Here is a 24029-nt window from a genome sequence, read left to right as displayed (position 1 = left end):
AAATAGATTAAGGTAATGTAATGACAGAATATTATGAAATATGGAAAGGATTTGCTGCGACAATTAACAACTAGGATACAAAAAAAGGGAGGAGGAGGAGGTCAAAGAAAGAAGGTAATGACAGTTAAGGATTTGAGAATATTAGATTTGTTTTTAAATGTTTGTGGTATTTTTTTGTCTTTTGATCGTGTTGTGTTATTTTTTGATTTTGATTTTTATTAATCTGTATTGTTTGATGTGGTTTGTTTTTTCTTGTTTTTTTCTTTCTCTTTTTCTACCTTGTTTTCTTTCATAATTCTAAAAAAATTTCAATAAATAGCATTTATAAAATAAAATAAAAAAATCTGGAAGAGGGTGCTACATTGGCTACCAATGGGATGGAGGAGCTGGCTCTTTTTACCAAACTTCCAGAGAGGAAGTCAAACTATCCACTTTCATCCTGTCTTTAGCCAAACTCTTGTCCACCACCACTCCTGCTTTTTCTGCTCTTGGGTTTTTTTTTTTACATTATTTCATGTAAGGATTACAACTGGAGAATGTATGTGAAGCATTTCAAATGCTATTCAGATGCTGCACTTTAAGAAGGATGATGGTACAAGTGAGACCTGCAAGGAGCTGTTGTTGTGTAGAGGGTTCCCCTTCTGGGTTCTAGCTAGTCAGGCAGCCAGCCTGCCAGCCATGCCCTTTTCCAAGGTACTCCATTCCAATCTCACTCACCTCTAAAGTTGAAAAATAACAGTAATGACGGAATACTGCAGCTCATTTCAAAAATGCCCACCTACAGATGAAGCCCTGAAAACATTGCTGGAGCACATGATGAAGTATCACATATCTAAAGATGAACAAATGAGACTTTACAAAACAAACAGGCTCATGCTTCGGGGCATTCTAGCTTTCTATTTGGGAGTTTGATGTCTGCATCTGCTGATAGCTCTGCCTGAAGCTATAATGTAGAGTGGCCTTTAATGTGTTACTGCATGGCACTTTCCATCTGTGGCACGCAGCAGCTTGTGGACAATCCAAATTTAGTTCCACACACTGTTAATGGGCGCGCAAAGTAAGGCCATCGACAGGTTTCCCAATCAATGTCCACCACTGACCATTTAAAAGCCATTTGAAAAGTACCCACCCCCACTCTGTTACTGATGCTCCTTTTCCATTTTCTGTAAAAGCATTGCAGCATTTCATATCCATTAAGCAATATTAGACTACAGAGGGGTTCCTCCCCACCCCGCCCAGTTGTTCTTGCATAGGCAGTAAGCAATGTTTCATATTAGGTGAACAACAAAACAACAGGGCATTTTAATTGTCTTCGCTTCGGAACAAATGGTCTTCATTTGCCAGAAGAAATCATATTTATACAAGTGAGGCTGCTTCTCTGCTTTAACAGGGTGGTGATATGAAGAGAGAGAGAGAAAGGGTGCACAGCTGCATTGGTCTGCACACAACTCAGTATGCAACCACATTGCCCTGAGTGGTGGCTGATTCCCCCAAGATGCCCTGCTTAATGCATACACATCAGCCAGATAGGACATAAATTCTCAGATGCATAAACTCTGCTCACATGAGTGGTGTACTTGCATGACATCAGACCAAGTAATGTGAGATTGCATCTTGCTCTTCGCCAAAGTGGAAGAGTGCGATTTTTGAAATCGCCCAGTTTATGTATGGAAGAGAAGAGGAGTTTGTGAGTTTGTGGCTCCAACATTACAGCAGAAGTTTGTTCTTATCAGCTCAGGTTCAGAACAATGACCGACGTGACTCATTTGGACCATGAGTTCTGATGGAAAGTGCTCTCTGGTTTTTGCCAATTCTTTCTCTCAAGTATTTACGCCCCCCCCCCCCAGCAAATATTTCCAGAAGCATTTTGCCTTCCATCTATGTGCCCTATCCCTTCTGAGAATTTCTGAAGTGTGCACATGTGTAGGGGATTCCCAGTGAGCTCTGAAAAACTGCTGGGGAGCCATACAACTTTAGGGCCATCTAAAGCAAAGTTTTCCTGTAGGAGGAGTGGATGGGGCTCTGCTTCTCTGTTTGTCTGGAAGGAGGATAGAAGCAGAGGTGCAAGCAGGATATCACATTTGACCCTCTCTTCCCTTCCAGCAAAAGCTCTGCCACCCTACCAGACCACACTTGCTCTGTTAAATATTTGAATTTGGGGAGTTGTGTCCAGAGGCACTTCATTCACCCCAAGAGTAATAGGAATCTATTATTCTTGACATCATCATCAGCAAGCAAGCCTCTTCCAAGGCTGCATGGAAAGCAGAGCAGTTGCCCCCAGCTAAATAATCTTTTATCTAATGGCAGTTTCTCAGAAGTGATCAGAGCAGCCTGCCTGATTTCCTCCACCTTTGCTTCCAAGGAGTCGCCGAACACCAGAGCGCACTAAATGATTTAGAGACCGGCAGTGGATTTGGCTTCGAGAAATGTGCTCAGTGTGCTGGCGAAACATTGATTGGAAGGTTTCCCTCTGCACTTTAAAAATGGCTAAATGACAAGGCATGATGGGCCCACTAATTTGCCATGGAATATGCAATCAGCTGTGGCACTTTCTTAGTGGAAATATTTATAGGAGGGAATGAGTGTAAAGAAAGAGTTAAATATTCAGGGGAAAAGCATCAGCAGTGATGCTGCCCATATCAGAACTTTGCAATTGGTGGCTTCCCTTCCCCGCAAAAGTGGGGAAGGGAGGCTTCCTCCAGAAGACCTACTTATTGAACATTCATCCTCATTTGTTTGTGCAAACCTTGGTGGTGGTCACACTATGTGTCATCTTTATTGAGCATTCAGTTTGATTAGTTTGAGGGGAACTTATATGGCCATGACCATTCTTCCAGCATTCATTCTGATTTGCTTGCTGGTGTTTGCATGCCTTTTCTCCCAGATTTGAGAACAAGGTCACACAAAGTTACTAGCCTCCCTTGAATTTTATTAGCCTGCTGCTGAGGCCTGGCAGAAGAGTTGCATTTCTAGGATCATAGGAAGCTGCCTTGTACTGTGTCAGACCATTATTACATCCAGCTCAATATTGTGCCTATTGACTAGCAGCTGTCCAGGGTTTCAGACAAGGGATACATTCGCAGTACTACCTAGGGATGTTGAGAATTGAACCAGGGACCTCCCGCATGCAAAGCAGATGCACTACCATTAAGCTATGGCCCATTCCTTTCTATGGTGGAAGGGGGCTTTCTTCCTTTAGCAGTCCACTTCATTTCTATGATGGGCGCAGAGGAAAGATGGGGGGGAACTAGGTTCCCACTGGAAGACAACATTGAAGCAACATTTGATCTCCCCTTTCCCCTGCAACCCCTAGCACCTTCCATGTTGTCCTGGAGGGCCCACCAACCTTCTGGAGAACATTGCTGATGGGCAGCGGGGCTGCAGGGACAAGGGGAAAATGCCACCTCCCCTTCGGCTTCTGGAGCATTCCAACAGAACTTTGCTCATGGGACACTTTGGCTATTGGAGCTTTAGTTAGCCTCTAACAGTGCTATCTGAATCATGTCTACTCAAAAGTCAGTCCTGTTGAATTCAATGGGACTTTACTCCTAAGTACACATGGGGGTTAGGAATGCAGCCTATACCACAATGTTAAGAGTGAGGTTGCCACAATGAAAAAATAAGTGCCCAAGCCTCCCTGTGAAAGAGAGACAAATCATTTAAAAAGGGATCATTTCCATCTAGCAATGCTTATTCCGTTTCCAGGGACAAGGAAAGACCAGGACTCCTTGATCCCACAGGAAACTATTTGTTCGTCCCCTCCCTGCTCCAAGGAATGGAATTTCAAAAATAGCACCTAAGACAATTCCAAGAAATCCCAAAGATCGGCTGTCTGAAATATAACAGGTGGTTTCTGGATATCCCCTTGGTTCTTCCCCAAAATATTATTTCCATTGTTAGGAAAGTTTTTCTGTGCTGAAGCAAATTTTTATCGAGAACAGATGTGGAAGAAGCATTGCAACACAGGCAGAGTTGATGACTAATCTGTTTGTGTTGACACTTTTTTCTAAGGCTCACTATACGGCAATGTTAGAAACAAGCACAAGGAAGATGTTCTTTCTGGAATGTTAAGAACACTCACATTTACACTTAAACACACACACAAGTGCATTTTATTTTACAATAGAAGATTTGCAGACGGGAAATACACACACACACACACACAATTTTAATTGAAGATTTTCTTGGGTTACAAAAGTATGTACATCATCTCTATTTTCAGTTCATCAAGTCCTTTCTACACATCAGTTATATTCAGGTCACTGAAATCCAGCTTGTTGGGATTCTCTGTAGCAAGCAGATGGGATTGTAGTCAAAGGAAGCCAGAGAGCAACAGGGAGCCTAGATGTATTTTGGCTCATTTGGGAAGTAATAAGGTCCATGGGCGTAGCCAGGATTTTTTGTGGGGGGTGGAGTGGGGTGGGACAGGCCTTTTGTTAGGGGAGGCAGAACCTCACTTAGCTATGTATTCTTATTGATTTTTATGGATTTTTTTGGGGGGGGAGCAGTTGCCCCTCCCTGCCCTGCACTTGGCTACAGCCATGATCAGGTCCCAAACTAGTCCACAGAGGACAATGGCGTAGAACAAATGGGAGGAAAGTCTTTCCTAAATTATGTCTTAATATCACCATCTGGCTGTGATATTTAAAATCTTTCCTATGTGGCATTTCTGAAAAGCACTCTTAGAACCCTGGATGGTGGCGAGGGCTGTTATTTCAAAAGATGTCTCACGTAACTTCAAGCTTCATTTTCAACAGAGCAGAGCTGCATCTTTTGGCAGAGCAGGGCGGCCGCTAGCGAAAACCAAAAGCAGATGCTTTCAGTTTCAAATTTGTACTTATGGCTTAGACATAAAATCTCTGGGCAAAGCCACACATCGGTTAAAAACAACAGCCACATACTGGTTGTAGGTGAAGAAAACTACATGGCTGTTTCTCTCCCTGTTACAGTACTATACAATTTTTGCAGTTCACTGTTTGTTTATTTGACTTTTAAGTTTAATTTTAACTTGATTTCAGGGCTTATGACCTATCATATCTCTGTGTGTGTGGGAAATATTTGATTAAATGATATGGCACTGAATCAGAATGCACACCTGGAAACGCTGGTACAGATTTGTTTATTGTGAAGGATGGATGTGCACATCCCCCTGGGCTGATTCACCCATGTATGTCTTTCATAGTATGGTAGCAGCATTCAGCATTGACTGGCATCTGTCAAATATCACATATCAGTGCTGGCTGCTGGTGGGGCAAAATCTATGGCAGAAACAGCAGGAGGGTGGGGAGGCAGGAATCCAACAAACAATATATTTTACCATTTACAGCACAATAGACTAATAATTCAACAGTGTTATAATGTAGCAGACATTATCATATCTGCAGAGTTCAAGAACCACTCCCAAGTATTTTTAACCTGATCTGATACTGTGTGTGTCCTCAGACACATCTTAACTTGTCTGTTATGAGTTGGTTCCAAATTTTGTAGCCAATCCTTTCAGTGGGCAGTACCAGTGCGTAGTTGTTGCCATTCTTGCTGCTAACAGCAGTTTGTGTCTGTTTTGTGACACTCCCACTGTACATGGTGTAGGGCAGTGGTTTTCAACCAGTGTACCGTGGCACCCTGGGGTGCCTTCAGTGCTGGTCAGGAGTGCTGTGGGCAACACTGGCCTCTGTCCCTCTTTCTTTCCCTCCCTCCTCTGATGCCCTCTCATGTCTCTGCCTCCCAGAGGCTTGCATGGCTGTTTGTTCCAGCAGCCCTGGCTATAAGCTCCGCAGGCGAATGATGCAGCTGGGAGGCACCTCTCTTTGGGGCAAAGGGGGGCAGCTCAGAGACCAGGGATGGCAGCAGCAGCTGCCCAAAAAACTCCTGAGGAGAGGAGAGGAGGCTGAGGGAAATGCCAAAGTTGCAGATATTGTTACCAAGGTGATTCTACACCATTCAGTTCATTTAGACTAGAAGCCAGGAACCTTTTTCACCCTGACAGTCTGAGCATCTTTCTGGGGGGCAACGTGACAGGGCCATAGGGAAAATTAGGCAGAGGAAGAGATGCAAATGTTATCTCTGTACGATGGGCTAGTTTCTACACACTCACACAACCCTCTCTATCCGTCGAGGCAGGCAAGAGGCATTATCAGAGTTTGAGGACACATTCCAGTCAGGTAAAAACTCTCAAGGAGGGCTTCGTGCAAGGTCAGCAGGTGATGCAGCTGGGGAAGGGGTGTGCTGTGGGAAGGTGAAAGGAGCAAACCAACAGCAAATCACACCAAGCAAGTTGGAGGTAACTCTATAGAAGCAAAAGCAGGGCACAGGAGTGTCAGGATGAATGAGCACAGCAGCTAATCTTCAGCCGGTCTTGTCCCCATGGAGCAGTTGCTTGCCTTCCCACAGTTGCCTAAGTTTCGTCCTCTCCAGGGTTTTCCTCAAGCAATCTGAGACTGCACCTGTGTGAAGCTAATTTTTCGCCCTCTTCATGCCTCTCCTGGTTCTTGGAGACCAGGGGGAGGGCAGCTTGTTGCAGCAGGAGTGAGAGACATCTGCGCCTCTTCCCCAGCTGGCCTGATCTCTGCCTCTCAGCCTTCCTCTTCTCCTGCTTCAGGTTCTGCCTCTGATTCTGGACTGCTGATTCCACAGACTGTTGCTGCTCACTAAGCCCTGTTCCCTCTTCAGCTTCTGACACCTCCTCTTCCCAGTCTTTTCCCTCTTCTCCTGACCACTCATTGTTGTTCCATCACCAATCCCCTGGCTCTGAGCCTTCTTCCCTTGGGGGCTCCCTAGCTGGTTCCTTCCACCATTCCTCTGCGTCCAACCAGTCTGTGACATTAGGGTCCTTGGAGACTAGGTGAGCTGCATTTGCCCCCAACCCAACCTGAGGTTCCCTCATCCCTAGTTTAGAATTTAAGTTTAGACCATTCATGGATATATAAGCTTCATTAGAAAGTAAATCAAGAAACCTATACAGTACGTACCTTTTCCCTTCCAGGACCCATAGAAACAAACACCATCAGTTTCTTAAAAACTCCAAGGCAGTCATCAGGGGCAATAGTGGTTCTGCCAATTTTCGGCTCCATGTCCTCTCCTACAATAAAACCCCTGTACATGTGGTCTTTGTAAATGGATCATCAATCATGTATCCTTTGCATATATGACGACAGTAGAAAATCACTTCCTTGAGTCCCTGTAATGTCAATATTCCCTAGGAGAGGCTAGAATAGTTCTTACTAGCTATAGCAACAGAGAACAGTATGTGGGTGTTTTCATTCAAGATGTACTAGTAGATTTAATTTGTCAGGAATATCATTTTGAAGGCTTTGCTCTTGCAGGGGTTAATGTAGGAAAGAAGGCACTATCAGAAGCAGAAACTTGTAAGGTCTGAATGTGGTTTGTATTTGGGAGTTGTTGCTTCCAAAACAGAGCAGGGAGGGGATGTATCTCACATCTCAACATCAGAGCTTCATCTCAGCGATCTCACTTTGTTTTCCCTTTCTCTGGCTAGCTGATTTATTTTGTTAAATTTAATTACCCAGTGGGTGGTTTATTGATCGTGGAAGCCGGAGCGCTTCTAATTGGTGCGTTAGCTGCAATTTATACTCCCTATAACTTCTTTATCTTTACGAGACTTTGCAGAAGATAAGATCAGTTGTGGGGACATTATCCCATGACGTCACCAACATGAAATAAAGCACAATGGAAATGTCCACCCGAAGCATTAATATGTAGCTACTAGTTAACACATTTCCTTTCATTTATAAAGCAAATGTTATTAAAAGGGTGTTTATAGAAGAAAGAAGATAAGGGAGTCTCTGTTGCTGAGACAAACCACTGAGGCCAGACACTGGCTCCCCTAAGTCTCAGGCAAAGAACTCTCCCAGTCTTGTTTCCTGAAGTCTTTTCACTAGGATTGAACCTGACACCATTTATATGCAAACTTGATCAGGTCACTGCTTTGTGTGTTAAAATGAAGCTAGGCTGGGCGCATAATGGTATTGCTATAAGATAAACTGCTCCCTTTCCCTTATGAGGTATTCTATAGCCCATATAGAGTCCTTAAGTGGGTTCCCTATTGGTAGGAGAAAATAACAGAGGCAAACCGGAGTATATTGAGAAGCAAAGCGGCTAGTAAGCCTGATCTTTATTTAAGGAACTGTTGCCACAGGGTCCCCACTCACCACACATGGAAGGGAGGAGAACTCTGAATAATGGTGCGCAAGCCCTTAGATAGACTTCTGAAATTGCCCACCCTGTAGCCCAAGACCACCACCCAGAAACATCATACATACATCACAGAAGGAGGTGGTCTACAGCAGAAATCCTGTTTGCCAGGATACCTGATAATAGTCACTGCTTGCATTACTTGGGCAGTCTGGCCATTCTTTTGTGATGGTAAATACTTTAGTTCCTGAATCCAGGTCGCAGGCTCACCTTCCTCACACACAATTTCGCCCCTGTGCTTTCCGACACTTTGCTGCCACCCCTCAGCAGCTGCTGCCCGAAGGAACTGCCTCACTCAGCCTAATGGTAGGGTTGGCCCTGCGTATGGGGAGAGACGTCTGAATGGTCCCTTTGGATGGATAAAAATTCAGATAGAATCTACAGGTTTAAAATATGTAATGGTCCTGCCATGCAGCCTGGGGGGCACGGGGTCAAAAGGACAAATTCTGCTGTTCTATATGAAATATGTATTTATTTACAGTGGTACCTTGGGTTACAGAAGCTTCAGGTTACAGACGCTTCAGGTTACAGACTCCGCTAACCCAGAAATAGTACCCTGGGTTAAGAACTTTACCTCAGGATGAGAACAGAAATCGTGCACCTGCGGCAGCAGGAGGCCCCATTAGCTAAAGTGTTACCTCAGGTTAAAAACAGTTTCAGGTGAACAGACCTCCAGAACGAATTAAGTTCTTAACCTGAGGTACCACTGTATTTATTTATTTCTAAAAAATTATGAATTCCTTTTCCAACAAGGAAATGCTCCAAACAACATGCATCTTGTATCCTATTTGAGGTGTCACTGTTTGTGTGAGAGAGATGTGTTCAAGGAACACCACCTCCTATTAGCACTTAGGCCTCAGGGACATTTTGTTGAACCTCTGCAGGCTGTAGGATTGCAGCCTGCTTTGTTTTATTTGTTTTTCTGTGATGAAAATCAGTCTCATAGTTCTGCACTTTGCATCTGACTCAATGCATTGGTTCAAAAACGGGTGCAATTGATACTTTCAGTGTATTCATCTCTGGCATAAAATCTCTCCCATGGGCTGCAGTGTTGTAGCCTCAGTCTAAACAACAGATCGGTTTTGATTGTCTCTGGGTGTGTCAGAGTGCTTTTGCAAATGGAGAAATCTGAAAGAACGCTCAATAATTTCATAACTGAACCTTGTATCCTTTCTCTGATCGTCGCTCCATTCAGAGCAGCACCATAGAAACAAGCTTTCTCAATTCCAGGGAGTTATTTACACATCATTTTCAATACAGATAGCTTCCTGTTACAATAGTCCTAAAGGCTTTGGTGCCAGGGACTGATAAGCACCTAGACTGCTTCTGTTATCTTCCGAGTCCCTCTTATCATGAGGTAAAGCAATATCTCTACAGAGGCACAGAGTAGCTCCACAAATACGGAATGCTGTTGAGAAGAGAGTGACTTGTTTACCAGAATCAATATTCTTGCTTATTTTTGCAGAATGCTATAGGACTTTTTAATATAGATAGGTAAGAAGTTCCTACCTGGTGTGATCGCGTCAGGAGTGCTGGGAGTTGTTAGGAGACCTCTGTTTCCCTTAGAAAGCTACAGTTGATTCCCAGAGTGTTTTAACAATCAATCCCCCTTCACCAGAAATTCAGGAAAATGTAGCTTTTGGAGGAATGGTCTCCAGACAACTCCAGCTTCTCTCTCTTTTCAAAGGTGACAAGGAAAATTGGCCAGATGGAAGGGAGCCTAGGGTGGCCAACAATGCCAGTTCTGCTGCTCCTGCAATCCTGCTGCCTGAGGCGGTCACCTCACCTTGCCTTATGAGGGGACCAGCCCTGACCAGGAGGCATCAGTTGGTTCTTTTGAATGTAGCCAGTGGTTCACTAATAGACCCTGGTGATGCCTTCGGTCCGGTACTTACTCAGATCAGGGATGGAGAATTTGTGGGCTTCCAGATATTGCTTGACTCCAGTTCCCATCAGGCTCAGCCCTCACAGCAAATTGTCAGGGATGATGGAGGCTGTTGTCCAACAGAGGCGCCGATTCGTGCCCAAGATTGAGGGGGCCAGGAGCACATTGTGTGTGTGTGATGTCATACGCATGTTGCATCACCAGGAGGAGCCCGAGCGTGGAGCCTAGCATGTCATGGTTTCAGTGGCCAGCAGCTCCTCCTCTCTTGTCAGTGTGGTGTAGTGGTTAAGAGTGGTAGACTCGTAATCTGGTGAACCGGGTTCGCTTCCCTGCTCCTCCACATGCAGCTGCTGGGTGACCTTGGGCCAGTCACACTTCTCTGAAGTCTCTCAGCCCCACTCACCTCACAGTGTTTGTTGTGGGGGAGGAAGGGAAAGGAGAATGTTGGCCGCTTTGAGACTCCTTTGGGTAGTGATAAAGCGGGATATCAAATCCAAACTCCTCCTCCTCCTCCTCCTCCTCCTCCTCCTCTTCTTCTTCTTCTTCTTCTTCTTCTTCTTCTTCTTCTTCTTCTTTCACTCAGAAGGATCCAACCACTGAAGCCCCACCATGCTCAGCCTCCTCCACCCCCTCAACATTGAGGGGTCTGGGCCCACTCCCCACAAATATTGAAGGAGCCGAGGACTCGGCCCTGTAGAGTTGGTGGCAGTGTTGTTCAATAGCACCTGTAGAGCCACAGCTTTCATGTCCATGGTTTAATTGAGGCTCTTTTTTTTTTTAGATTATTGCCTATGTAAAAAAAAAGAAAAAAGAAAAGCATAGAAATCCATGTGGTTATACAGTGGTACCTCAGGTTAAGTACTTAATTCGTTCCAGAGGTCCGTACTTAACCTGAAACTGTTCTTAACCTGAAGCACCACTTTAGCTAATGGGGCCTCCCGCTGCTGCCACGCCGCTGGAGCCCAATTTCTGTTCTCATCCTGAAGCAAAGTTCTTAACCTGAAGCACTATTTCTGGGTTAGCGGAGTCTGTAACCTGAAGCGTATGTAACCTGGAGCGTATGTAATCTGAGGTACCACTGTACTGTTATATCTTTTGTTGTTGTTGTTGTTCATGATGATGATTTGTTTGGTTCCCCTGCCTCACTCCCAGGCTTACCAACTGAAAACTTGCTGGCTGTACTTTGAGGTCTTTTTAGTAACCTTTTGTTCAAAAAGGGCATTCAACTTTTTTCAGATTTCCTTCCAAACAATTTAAAAGAGGCTATGTCTGAGGCATCATCCTGGTTCCAAAACAGAATCAAAGCCATTTTTGAAAGCTGTTATGAGAAAAGGAAAGGAAAGGAAAATCATTCTATTATATGTGGGGCCTTAAAAAATGAAATAAAAAAATCCAGCACGGGTGAGAAATTTTGAGATGTGATTTGTTTCCTCCATAAATCAATGTCATCAAATTATGTGCCAAGTCTCAGCTAGACTTTAGACCCAATACTGTGAGCCATAATATTGGAGCTGGCGGAGAAGAAGGGGCAGAGAGATAGTATTTTCCCTATTTTATTACAGTGCTGTGTGTGTATATTTTGCTGTTATTAATCATACTTCCTCTTCTGTTCTCGTCATTAAAGTTCCCTAAAGGATTAACCAATGATTTAGATGTGGATTAGTATGTAAAAAGCTGCGGAAATATCAAGTTCTTAGTCCCTTCTCAACGCAGGGGTAATAATGAAAATGAGCCTCTAGCTACCCCTTTACAATAAGAGGATCTTTTATGGTTTACAGAGACCCCTTGCTAATGCTCTGTAGGCCCAATCCTGACCTTTTTCATTACATGCACCTCTGTGGCAAAGTTTCCTTTGATAGGTGAAAACAAAAGAAGACACACTCAATAATTTGAGAAGAGAGTGTGATAAACTACTGAGCCAATGTTTAATGAGATGAATATTTTAACTTAAGGCTGTGTGTTTGTGTGTGAGAGAGAGTGAGTAAGAGAGAAAGAGTATTGGTCTCATATATACTGTATCCTGTTTCGCTGAGAGCTTCTACGTCTGCTCAGAGCAAGAGTCATGGTGATGGTCAGGGATTCTTCTGAGGTAGCAGATATGGCTACTTTTACTGTAATTTAATGAGTATTCCAGGTTAAAACATTTTGCATGTTATAACAAGCAGCATTTCATGAAAATTGCCAATGATGACCATTCATAGTTATTTGTAGGGGGTGGGGTGGAGAGTTGCATTCATTTCTGAACCAATGGAAACTTGGCGTGGACAGGGCCCATTCATTTCAGTTTTCATTCATTGTGAAACTTACGTCTCGAGCAATGAAGGAGGGGGTGGGGTTTTTTTGGTCTCTCACATTTCTACACCTTCATATCAATTTGTCACTCATTTGGGGTGGGGGAAGAGGCTTTCTTTTCCATGTTGTGGCTGATTGCAGTGGTTTTACTGTAATTTTTGACTTTTGTTATTCTTTTGTCTCTTAATTTTTTTATAATTCACTTCAAGACTTTTTCTGTAGTAAGCAGCTATAAATAAACTCCATTTCTTGACAAACCTGTTATCTTATCGACTGCCTTCTTTGGTCCTTACTATATTTATCAGTTTAGCCATATTGGCAGTATCCTTTTCCCCCCACCCCTATTCTGGGAAGGTCAGCTCCCCACTCTCTCCCTCCACCCCATTCCTGGCTGGCTGCCATTAATAAATGAGTATTCATCTCAATATATTTTTGAGGTACAGCTCCTTTAAGATACCCAAGCCGTATAACTAAAGGATCTTTTGGCAGACCACAGCCAACAATGATTATGTCAGTATTAAATTCCAGTATCTTATCATGTTGGGCTATGTCTAGAAAATAGGAGCTTGGCAGTCTCCTAATTGTATTTTTCTTTTCTTATAGAAATAGATGAGAAGAGAATGAACAACAACTCCCAAGAAGATGTAAGTTCATTATGCTTTAAGAAATTGATAAATTGCTGTCTAACAAACATTCAGAAATATGTTACTTTTTTCTTATGATTATCCTGCAGTGGACTTGAGCAAGACTTCCTAAATTGTGTAGTAGTAGTAGTAGTAGTAGTAGTAGTAGTAGTAATTTTATTATTTATACCCCGTCCATCTGGTGGTTTTCCCCAGCCACTCTGGGCAGCTCCCAACAGAATATTAAAAACACGATAAAACATCAAACATTAAAAACTTCCCTAAACAGGGTTGCCTTCAGATGTCTTCTAAAAGTCAGATAGTTTTTTATTTCCTTGACATCTGATGGGAGGGTGTTCCTGAGGACAGGTGCCACTACCAAGAAGGCCCTCTGCCTGGTTTCCTGTAACCTCACTTCTTGCAGTGAGGGAACTGCCAGAAGGCCCTCAGAGCTGGACCTCAGTGTCCTGGCTGAATGATGGGAGTGAAGATGCTCCTTCAGGGATGAACTGGTGTGTAGAGAGAGAACTACGAAAGTGAAACAAAAATATATTAATTAAAATAATTGCAGGCGCTGGTCCAAAATGCTACGCTCTGTTAAGTCTCTGACAGTGCAATCTACAAGAGGTAAGGCCTATTAAATTCAATGGAACTTACTCTCAAGTAAGTGTGTATAGGATTGCAGCATTAACAACTCACTGCTCTTAAACTGACTCCTTCAGTCTCCTTTGGGAGTGATTCATTTCACCTGGTGACTGGTCATTCATTCACTCCTGATGCAGATACCTATCTTCAAAGGAGGTGCCTGCTGCATCTCTGCATGAGTTCTTGCCTTGAACTTGCATTCTTTCAGTCACACGGCACACTCAGAATAGCAAAACATGGAGCTGTGGGCTCTTTGTCAGCAGAGGATTATTACACATTCATACCTATTTGGATGTAAGAGTGAAGCATTCCCCAATTCTTAATACAACCATCAGATATGTGGGAAAGCTGTGCTCTTGATTGTATTTTCTAACAGTAGGAGACCCTTTGAGCTCAGTACCACTGGTTTCATATTAAATGTGTAAACTCAGACTTAAAGCAAGAGGAAACTGCAACCATATGTTGCAGCATGGAGGGCTCCCTTGCAGTGTTTTTCCAACAGTTTTCCATTCCCCTCCTCCATCAGTCAGTATTCTGGCCACCGAGCATGCCCACTCCTCACTGGGCTATTTTTAGCATCCCCCCCATTAGGCTGGAAAAAAAAATAGATTTATTACATTTGCACAAACCTTGGGGTTTCCTCAAGGCTTCTGATATCTCCCTCTTATGGTGCCATTTTTGGCTCCCTATCTACATTTGCATCTGAACTTTGGAAATAAGGGAAATTATATCCAACATAATCAGAGATGAGATTTTTTTTCCACCTTTGTGTGCTCCTTTTCCATGACCTGAATCTCTCTCATTTTCACTGGAGATTCAGACAAACCGGCATTGCTTTAAATAGCAATGGACACTATTGATTTCCCCCCCTTCAGATTTAGCTCCAAACATTTAAAAGCATTCAGTGAAGAGCATCAACATCCCATCATGCAATAAATATAATTAGCACTCTCTGAATGTACCCAATAATTTATTCATAAATATCATCTTTCCATCCATTACCTTAAACTATTATGAACCACTTTAAATATTATAGGCCAACTTACATAGCTACTGAATCTTCATTGATTAGGCTAGGTATGTTAAAAATATACTTCTTACGTACTAGATCTAAGCCCCTAGGGAAATGGAGTAAAGCTTTTTAAGTGAAGATTTAAATATAGTACTAACTTCTACAATTTCACTGTGTTGGAGTACAGGAGGGTGAACTTTGCAGACCCTTTAGAATGCTGCAAGACTGACATCATTCAATGGCATGTTTTTCTAGTGTAGTCAGGCTTTTTAAATTAATGATTATCTGCAACATAAAAAATAAGTAATGGACTATAAAATGTGGTACATAATCAAGAGTTGAAAAGAATCCATTTCCCTTCAAAATCCCAAGCTATATTTTAGGCTCCACGTTTCATCTTCATAAAATTTCATTCTTTTTTCCACTTTTGAGTAATATCCATTATTTTCCTTAACCATTCAGAAACAGGTGGAACAACTGTAGTTTGATAATGTCTAGCCCATAAAATTTATTTAAACTTGGTCTTCTTTTTCCTGGGAAGAATGACCCTAGCCAACTGGAGATCACAAAATAAATATGATGTCATCACAACCCTATCATAGTTGACTATGTGATGATGACACCACCAAGCCAATCGAGAGTGAAACATGCTTCTTAGATCATCAGCACTCTCACTTTGAATGGGTGATCATCCTATCATCCTATTTCAGAGCAGTCCCCACAAAATCTCTCTCTCTCTGTGTGTGTGTGTGTGTATACTTTTTGCTTCAAACATACCCTTTTAATTAAAGAGCTCAGACCTAATATAACTGTCTATACAGGATCAATAAGCGATGTCAACAAACAATATTAGTAACTAAGCCATAAATATAAAGCATTTAGGGTACCATGAGAAAACTGCTAATAGGAAGAAATGTCTCTAGTTTATTGTCTGACTTTATTGCTTTGCTCTTAGTTTTGTTGAAACATCATTCTTTTCTATCCTTAGACACAGAATGCTTCTCCCAAACAGAGGAAGCAGAGCGTCTATGCCCCTCCTGCCATGAAAGGTACTGTGCAGGTACTGTTTCTTGCCATGCTAATAATGTCTATTTTGTTGTTCATGACATCTTTCAAAACCCCAAAACTAAACAGTAACTCCCAGCTTGGGCTCTCATTAACAGGATAACTTTATAATGACATGGAGTGGGAAAGACACATGGCCATGACCCACACACCTTTGAAAGACTGTCAGCACACTGCTCTTTCACTTGTATCTGCAGGGGGTGGGATTACTTGAGGAGAGTTCTGAGGGCCATAAAGGAAGACCTGGGGGCCATATTCAGCACCCAATCCCTATTCTAAATCCCCTGCCACTAAAAAATGGACCCTCCAGACTCTATGCAATGTTTCCTCTCTGCTTAAATATTGCAATATAGCTTTTCTACGACATCAATATCATGCTAGTGTGGGACTGACAGCATAAATTCCCTCTCCCCAAAAAAGCAAATTTCCTTCCTGTGCACTTTTTCCAAGGCATCATCCACTCGCCCTTCTAGCAGGAAATGGCTTACTCAGCTATGTATGTGTGTTTTACTGGAATGCAGCGCACTGGAAAAATCAATGCGAGTGCTATTGATTGCAGAGCTATCTCCAGAACAAGGCAGACAGCAGCCGAGAGAGCCGTTTGGCACAGGATCCTTGTGAGGCTTATATTTGTGCTTAATGGATGTTGGGAGACACTCTCCCCATTTGAAGAGCCTCCATCGTTCTCATCTCCCGAGTGATGCTTACACGCACTTGTGTGGTAAGCAAAATCGCAGATTGGGAATCCTGACACTTCTTGATTTGGATTTGCTCATCACAGGAGCATTTCCCCTGTGTTCTGGTCACTTATCAGATAACCCTCCATTAAACACAGACACGGGGCCAATTGCACAAGCAAACTGTGATGCGCTGGTGCAGAGCCAGGGATAAAACCTGCTGTCCGTAAAAGCACGCCCAGATCACCTGAGCGTGGCCAAGGGGAATCGATCAGGGCTGCACTTTCCAGCACTGTCTCAGATGTTTGAAATGCACCTGAATGGATTAATGTGGAACAGCATGCTGGGAAGATCTGGTAGTCTTAGGCAATGCACAAGCTTCCCTTCATTAACCCTAGAGGGAGCTGAAGATTTGTTCATGAACTAAGGCAGGAGAGAAATGTTTCTCAGCACTTTCCCTTCTGGGCATTCTTCCAGGGCCACATGCCAGCAGGGGAGGGACCAGAGGCAACATTGTTGGCATCTGTCTGTCTTGAGAGACAATGGAGTGTGCATCCAGGGGTGAAGTCAAACCGCTGCGTTAGCAACACCAAGGTGACCTGCCTGGGGCGCAAGCCTGGGCAGTCTGTATGGAGATCCTGGGCTGCCCAGATGACAAGACCCCCCACACACACACACACCAGCCTCATGGATGTGGTCCAGAGAAAAGCAGAGCAATATGTTCGGCACATAGGAGCCTGCTCGAAGGGGCCAAGGGGTCTCCGTTCCCCCCAATAAAATATTTGAGAGGGCCGCCCCTCCAAGCTGATGAGCATTGCCATTCAAATGGTGTCCATGCACCATGTCAAGTGCATTATGCAGGGCAGGGCTTACTTGCCCCTGTGGCGATCACACAGGGTCCCCGGACGTTTCACTGCCTATTGATCCCTGTGCCACCACTCTATTTCTCGCTGCCACCACCCAGGCCCTACCTGGTACAATACTGAGTCCAGTCAGGGTTAAGTTGAAACATAAACTTCTGTTTATTTATTGCAATTTAACAAGTGTGTGGTTTCATAAACGGTCTCAGTCAATTACAATCATGGGCTGCCTATCCAGACCTATAACTTCTGCTCCCTGCTCTCACTCACTAAACCACCTCTCAGATATTTACTTGTCTTCCTAGCCCCTAACTATTCCAGACTCAGCTTATTTTGCTACACTAACTCAGCCTACCCACAGACTCTATCCCAATTCACTCCCGCTCTAACCAACCACCCAACTCCCAACGAACTCCTCCCTTCGCCCCTCCCAGAGCTGGTTTTATAGTCCCTCTGACTCCACCCCCCTGGGTTCTGATTGGGTAACCTGTTTAACTATTTCACCTCCAGCACTCTCATATGTTAACGTCACAGCCCCCCCCCCCAATGTTTTATTCAAGGTGGCACCCCTTTGACACCAGCTTGGCTGCAGGAGTTGCTGGAAGGAGGCATACAAGATGCCATCCAATTGTCTTAGAGACTCCACTCCATTTTGTGTAGGGTTTACTCCATCAGTGGCATTGCATGGGGAGGGCCACAGGGGTGGTTGCCCCGGGCACAAAAGCCCTGAGCCCTCAAAGCTGCTGAGCCTCTACTGCACCTCAGAAAGCACCCATAGCTTGGACAGCTGAACGCCAGCTTCACTGGCCATCCTGCGGGGGGTATGGAGGAATGCGTGGGCTATACATTTGTGTGTTTGGGTTTTTTTTTCACTGTAGAGGGGGCACAATACTTGCCTTGCTACAAGCTCTGGCAACCTGCACTATGCCACTGTAATCCTTAACTTTTTCTTCTCCAGAAGATACCGTATTTTTTGCACCATAACACTCACTTTTTTCCTCCTAGAAAGTAAGGGGAAATGTCTGTGCGTCTTATGGAGGAAATGCCTACGGGTGGCATGCCTACGGATTTTCCTCCTCTAAAAACTACGTGCGTGTTATGGTCGGGGGCATGTTATAGAGCGAAAAATACGGTAATCCACAAGGCAGTGGAAGATTAGCAATCATGGGCCTACTGTACAAAATGTAAGATTCACATATATTTATGTGATTCTTACCTTTTGTACAGTAGGCCAGTTTCAACACACGTTACTCTTTATCCTCCATCTAGTCAAGCAAGAAGCACAAACAGAGCTCAAAGACACATGCCAGCCAGGCAGAAACACTCAAGCAAAGGTGCAAAACATGGCTGGAAAGGGGGCCTGGCCTGGGGAAGAGTCCCAAGGCCCTTGAGGGCCACACTTGGCTGCTGGGCCTGAGGTTCCTCAGATTTACCCAGGGGGGAAAGCGGTCAAGGTGGTAGGGCAATAGCATTGTTGGCTGCTACTCCTTAGTGGGGATTCCTTTACCCCTGAGGAGTGCGCTGGTACGATACTGGTTTTACTCATGGGGAAATTATTCCGTGTTTAAGCCCATTTGGTGGGTTATCCATTTAAATATTTGAGCTGGATTGGCTATGGCAACACTAAAGTTTAAAGCGGGAGATTCTAATTGGACTGTCATGTTGGGTCAACATGATTTGTCAGTGGCTGCAGTTGTTGGCTTTTTAGCCACATTTAGTGGCTAAAGGGACAAAGTGTTGCAAAGCCCGCATTCACTAAAAACTAAAGGAGGCACAAATTTGTCATGTTCTGTTTCTCTCTCTGTATGCATTTTAGCCTATATATGCATTTTTGCAAGCCTTTCCTCCCTTATACAAGCTCAGATTAGGGAGATGGCGGAGGAATGCCATCTTGCTTCATTCATCTATCTCTTCATTTGTCATCCTCCACAGCAGCTTAGTCTCTCAAAGGTATTAAAGAGCATCATTTTGACATTATGGGACACGGGTGGCGCTGTGGGTTAAACCACAGAGCCTAGGGCTTGCCGATCAGAAGGTCGGTGGTTCAAATCCCCGTGACAGGGTGAGCTCCTGTTGCTCGGTCCCTGCTCCTGCCAACCTAGCAGTTCGAAAGCACCTCAAAGTGCAAGTAGATAAATAGGTCCCGCTCTGGCGGAAAGGTAAACGGCGTTTCCGTGCACTGCTCTGGTTCACCAGAAGGGGCTTAGTCATGCTGGCCACATGACCCGGAAGCTGTATGCCGGCTCCCTTGGCCAGTAAAGCAAGATGAGCGCTGCAACCCCAGAGTTGGCCATGACTGGACCTAATGGTCAAGGGTCCCTTTACCTTTACCTTGTGACATTATGCTTTAGAAAACAGGAACAATCCTTACCTGTCCCTTAATTGCACCCTGGTTTTACTTCAAAGAAAGCAAGGGAAATAGCTCTATGGTTGAGCCCATACTTTGCAGGCACCAAGTTCAATCCATTGTCTCTCTAGGTAGGGTTGAGAATAGTTCTTGTCTGAAACTCTGAAGAGCTTCTGCCAGTCAGTGTAGACAGTAATGAGTTAGATGGGCCAATGGGCTTAGGTTAGCAGGATGCTTGCACAATCCCAAACATGTTGCCTTCTGTCCAACCAGGAAATAATTTGCATCAGTTACAGCCATCATCAGATAACAAAAGGATTCCCTTCAGAAGCAGAGGTCACCTTGGCAGTGTGTTCCTGAATTGATAAAGAACCGGGTGTAATTCTAGCAGTAGATACAAAAATTCACAAATCTGTGGATTAAAGCTAACTCGGGGGATATTGCAGAGATAACATACACTGAATTGAATTTAATCATTTCTCTTCCTGAACGGAGGGACACCTCCGTGAGTGGAATGAGATCTTTGGATTGAATTCATTCTGTTGGGTTTGAACTGGATTGCTGATTTAAACTGACAAAATAAAGCCAGCGATAAACTTTGTGTTTAAAATAGTGGGTGGGAAAGTCTGAAGTAGTTGAAAGGTTTATCAGCTGCTATTTAATGTCAACTGAAAAGTTACTGTTTTTATCAATATGCGGCGTTTTCACCAATTGCTTATTAGGTGTAGGAAATTCAACAGCTGCCCCAGTTCTATGCTCTGTGTGGATGTACTCTGAGCAGAGAGGATACTTACACAGCTGATAAAATGTTTTGTTAAATATAGGAGCTCAGGCTTCAAGATTACTTTCTGTTTCATTGCTATCAATATGACAGCACTCAAGTACTTTTAAAATGGATTCCCGCTGCTTGGTTTTGAAGCAACTTGTTATTAGTAACAAGGCTCCCTCTAGTGGATCTGAAGGGTGTGTTTTTGCACTTCCAGTTCCTGCCTCTCGATAGTCCAATGGACTAGAGAAAGAGACAAACATGAGAGCTTTGACTATATATATATATATATATATATATATATATATATAATTTTTCAGTTTCTTATTCTTTTTAAAAACATACAAATCCAATATTTTCCCAACAAACATATATATTTAGACTTCCCCACCACACCCCTTTTGTGGTTTCTTATATTTTTTAATTCTTAGCACTGCATTTCCCTCATTATTCCAATTATTAATTACTCCCTGGTTTTCTTTTAACATTAATTGTAACTGCTTGGTTTTAAGTTAATCCTGCTAACGAACTTACACATGGACAAGAACTTTTCAGATTTTCCATATATGTTCCTCCATTCTTTAATAAAGTGTTTTTCCTCTTGGCTTTTTATTGTTCCAGTAAGTTTTCCCATTTCGCCATAGTCCATTAATTTAATCTGCCACTCCTCCTGCAAGCCCAGTGCTCTATAGTGCTGCTCAGCTCAGTAGCAGAGTGGCCATGTGGAAGCGACATGGCAGCAACAGAGAGCTCATATGAATTTTCTTTCTGCTTATGCGAGGTTTAAGATCACAGCCCGTATCCCAAGTATACTACATTGAAGTATACTACACAGGAAGTATGATTTCTGCTCTTCTCCCTGCTCCCCCCCCCTCACAAAAAGAACCCAAACCTTTGTTGACTGATGGACCTTTCATCAGATCTGCTTTAAATGTGAGTGACATGTGCCTGTGGACATTTTAAAAAATTAACTAAAGATAACACAAGTCGAACTTCTGCTGAACTTGCCCCAAAATGGAAAGAAGCAAAGTCCCAAGTAAAGGAAGAATGGATACAAAAACTTATGGAATATGCAGAAATGGCGGAACTTACTGGAAGAATGAGAAATCAAGATAACAAACTCTTTATAAAAGAACGGAAATGGTTTATCGAATATCTACAGATAAATTGTAAACAGATAAAAACATTAGCAGGATTGTTGCAGTAACCTGCAGTTTTATAAGAGTATACATTTACAGTAGATAATTAAACGAGTAAGGTAAATGAATTAGGATATGCAGAAGATATGAAAAGATAAATTTAGGGAACCGCCGAACGAGGGGGAAGGAAGTCAGATTTTGAAATGTTAAATGGATTGCAAAATTCATGAAATGTATAAATTTGAAAAATATAAATAAAAAACTTTGAAAAAGAGCTTCCACTGCACTTAAGAGACACTTTGCCCCACCCCTCAAAAATTAAAAAATGGTCTCCACAAGCAAAGCACAGAGTACACAGTAGCACAACAGAAGGGTCATCATCCCCTTTCTCTCTGTGTGGGTTTTTCTTCTTTTGTTTTTATACAGATTAGTTTTTTTATCTTGTTGCATCATTAAAAAGATTTAATAAAAAAGATATGGAAAAAAACCCCACCCAAGATATGATTTGCCATGGACTTGACACCTTTGCAATTTATGATGTGTATGTGGGATAAATCAAGGCAGCTTCTGGCTTGTTGTCCAGGCTTCCCTACATGTTACAGTATTCATTGAATTGTCCAGACAGAAATGTCCCCCATGCGCATGGACACACACACACACAGATTTCCATGACATTTCCTCCTCTGGCTCACATGGGAATTAATTTAATCACCCTCTGTTGCCCTATTGTGTTGAGTACAAACATAGCAAAACCCCAAATCCCATGTTTTTAAAATAAGTCCTCTTCCATAAATGTACGTGGGATTTTTTTCATGCCCCCCTTCCCACCCAAAGCCCAGGCAGATATACAAGCATGGCTTGAGATAAATATTTGGTTTCCACCACGGGAATGGAATGATCCTCACTTTATTTATGTTGACTGTATACATTTATTTTTTGACATTGCTGTTTATTGCAAGTGGCTCTGCAAATATATCTTCGGGAAGGACGCTTTATAGGGAGAAATAAAAGAGAACAATGGTGGCTGTTATTTTTGGCAGGCTGGTAAGAAAGGCAGAGGGTTGTTTTACTGGACTCATGGGGTGATTTCTGAGATCTGTCAGCCTTGATTTATATCATTTGGTTCCCCTGGTACCTTTTAAAGGAACAAACAAATCTACGAAACAATGTTATTTTCTGCATTTCACTCTCTTCATTCACCTGCAAACCATATTTAGGGTGCGATTCTCCCGGGTCATTGAATTCTTTGACTCCAACCTTTTTCCTGGTCCTTTTCCAATGGACACCAGCATACGCCCTCTTTTACTCTACAAACATTGGGGCTCCAAGATCCATAGGGTCAGGAACCTAGACATTCCCATGGTGGCAAGGAGGGGTACTGCAACATCAGATCTCCCTCACCAAGTTTGGAGCGTTCTCTTTCCTGATCTGGTGGTGCTGTGGGTTAAACCACAGAGCCTAGGACTTGCCAATCAGAAGGTCGGCGGTTCAAATCCCCGTGATAGGGTGAGCTCCCATTGCTCGGTCCCTGCTCCTGCCAACCTAGCAGTTCGAAAGCACGTTAAAGTGCAAGTAGATAAATAGGTACTGCTCCAGTGGGAAGGTAAACAGCGTTTCCGTGCTCTGCTCTGGTTTCACCAGAAGCGGCTTAGTCATGCTGGCCACATGACCCGGAAACTGTACGCCAGCTCCCTCGGCCAATAAAGCGAGATGAGTGCTGCAACCCCAGAGTCGTCCGCGACTGGACCTAATGGTCAGGGGTCCCTTTTATCTTTATGGTGCTAGGATGCCCTCCCAGGGACAATAGGATCACAACATTAGTTATTTTTTAGTACCTTCGTTTTTCCAGTCCTCAGCCCTTTTCTCATCTCTTTCTTTTCCACCTCAACAGTTGCATAAGAAGTTTGTCATTGCACTCATCTTCTGGTAGGCATTAAACTATCCCCTTCCACTCTTCAGGTTGAAGCAAGCCATGTGTTTTTTATATTTTGTTGGGAGCCGCCCAGAGTGACTGGGACAACCCAGTCAGATGGGCAGCATATTAATAATAAAATTATTATTATATTGTTATTATGATAGTTGTGGACTCCAGAGAGCTACAGCCCGTCAGAATAAACAGTCCTGGAATAGATTGACCAAATAGCCTGAATGGGCTATCAGGCAGCTGCTTACGTTCTTATGTAACAACCTGTCAACCACAGGACAGGGAAGCACAGAAGGCATAGAATGCAATTAGCTTTGTATTTGTGACGTTAACATATGAGAGTGATGGAGGTGAAATAGTTAAACAGGTTACCCAATCAGAACCCAGGGGGGTGGAGTCAGAGGGAATATAAAACCAGCACTGGGAGGGGCGAAGGGAGAGTTCGTTGGGAGTTGGGTGGTTGGTTGGAGCGGGAGTGAATTGGGATAGAGTCTGTGGGTAGGTTGAGTTAGTGTAACAAAATAAGCTGAGTCAGTAACAGTTAGGAGCTAGGAAGACAAGTAAATATCTGAGAGGTGGTTTA

The 24029-nt window shown here is 43.4% G+C and overlaps 1 protein-coding gene across 2 annotated transcripts in view; it reads left to right on the top strand.

Moving 5' to 3' along the window:
• PPP1R1C (protein phosphatase 1 regulatory inhibitor subunit 1C) overlaps positions 1 to 24029 on the top strand; it is a 38062-nt gene that overhangs the window by 4941 nt on the left and 9092 nt on the right. Inside the window, exons 3-4 of one of the 2 annotated variants that reach the window (XM_083497468.1) lie at positions 12992 to 13032; positions 15657 to 15728. In XM_083497468.1, coding sequence (XP_083353594.1) covers positions 12992 to 13032; positions 15657 to 15728 — 113 coding nt within the window. The remainder of the gene's footprint in view (positions 1 to 12991; positions 13033 to 15656; positions 15729 to 24029) is intronic. The other variant, XM_083497467.1, reaches the window with a different exon arrangement.

Source organism: Podarcis liolepis (assembly GCF_965112155.1).
Source record: "Podarcis liolepis genome assembly, chromosome: 1".
NCBI lineage: Eukaryota > Metazoa > Chordata > Lepidosauria > Squamata > Lacertidae > Podarcis > Podarcis liolepis.
Note: the sequence above shows the minus strand (reverse complement) of the source record. Positions and strands in the feature narration are given on the sequence as shown.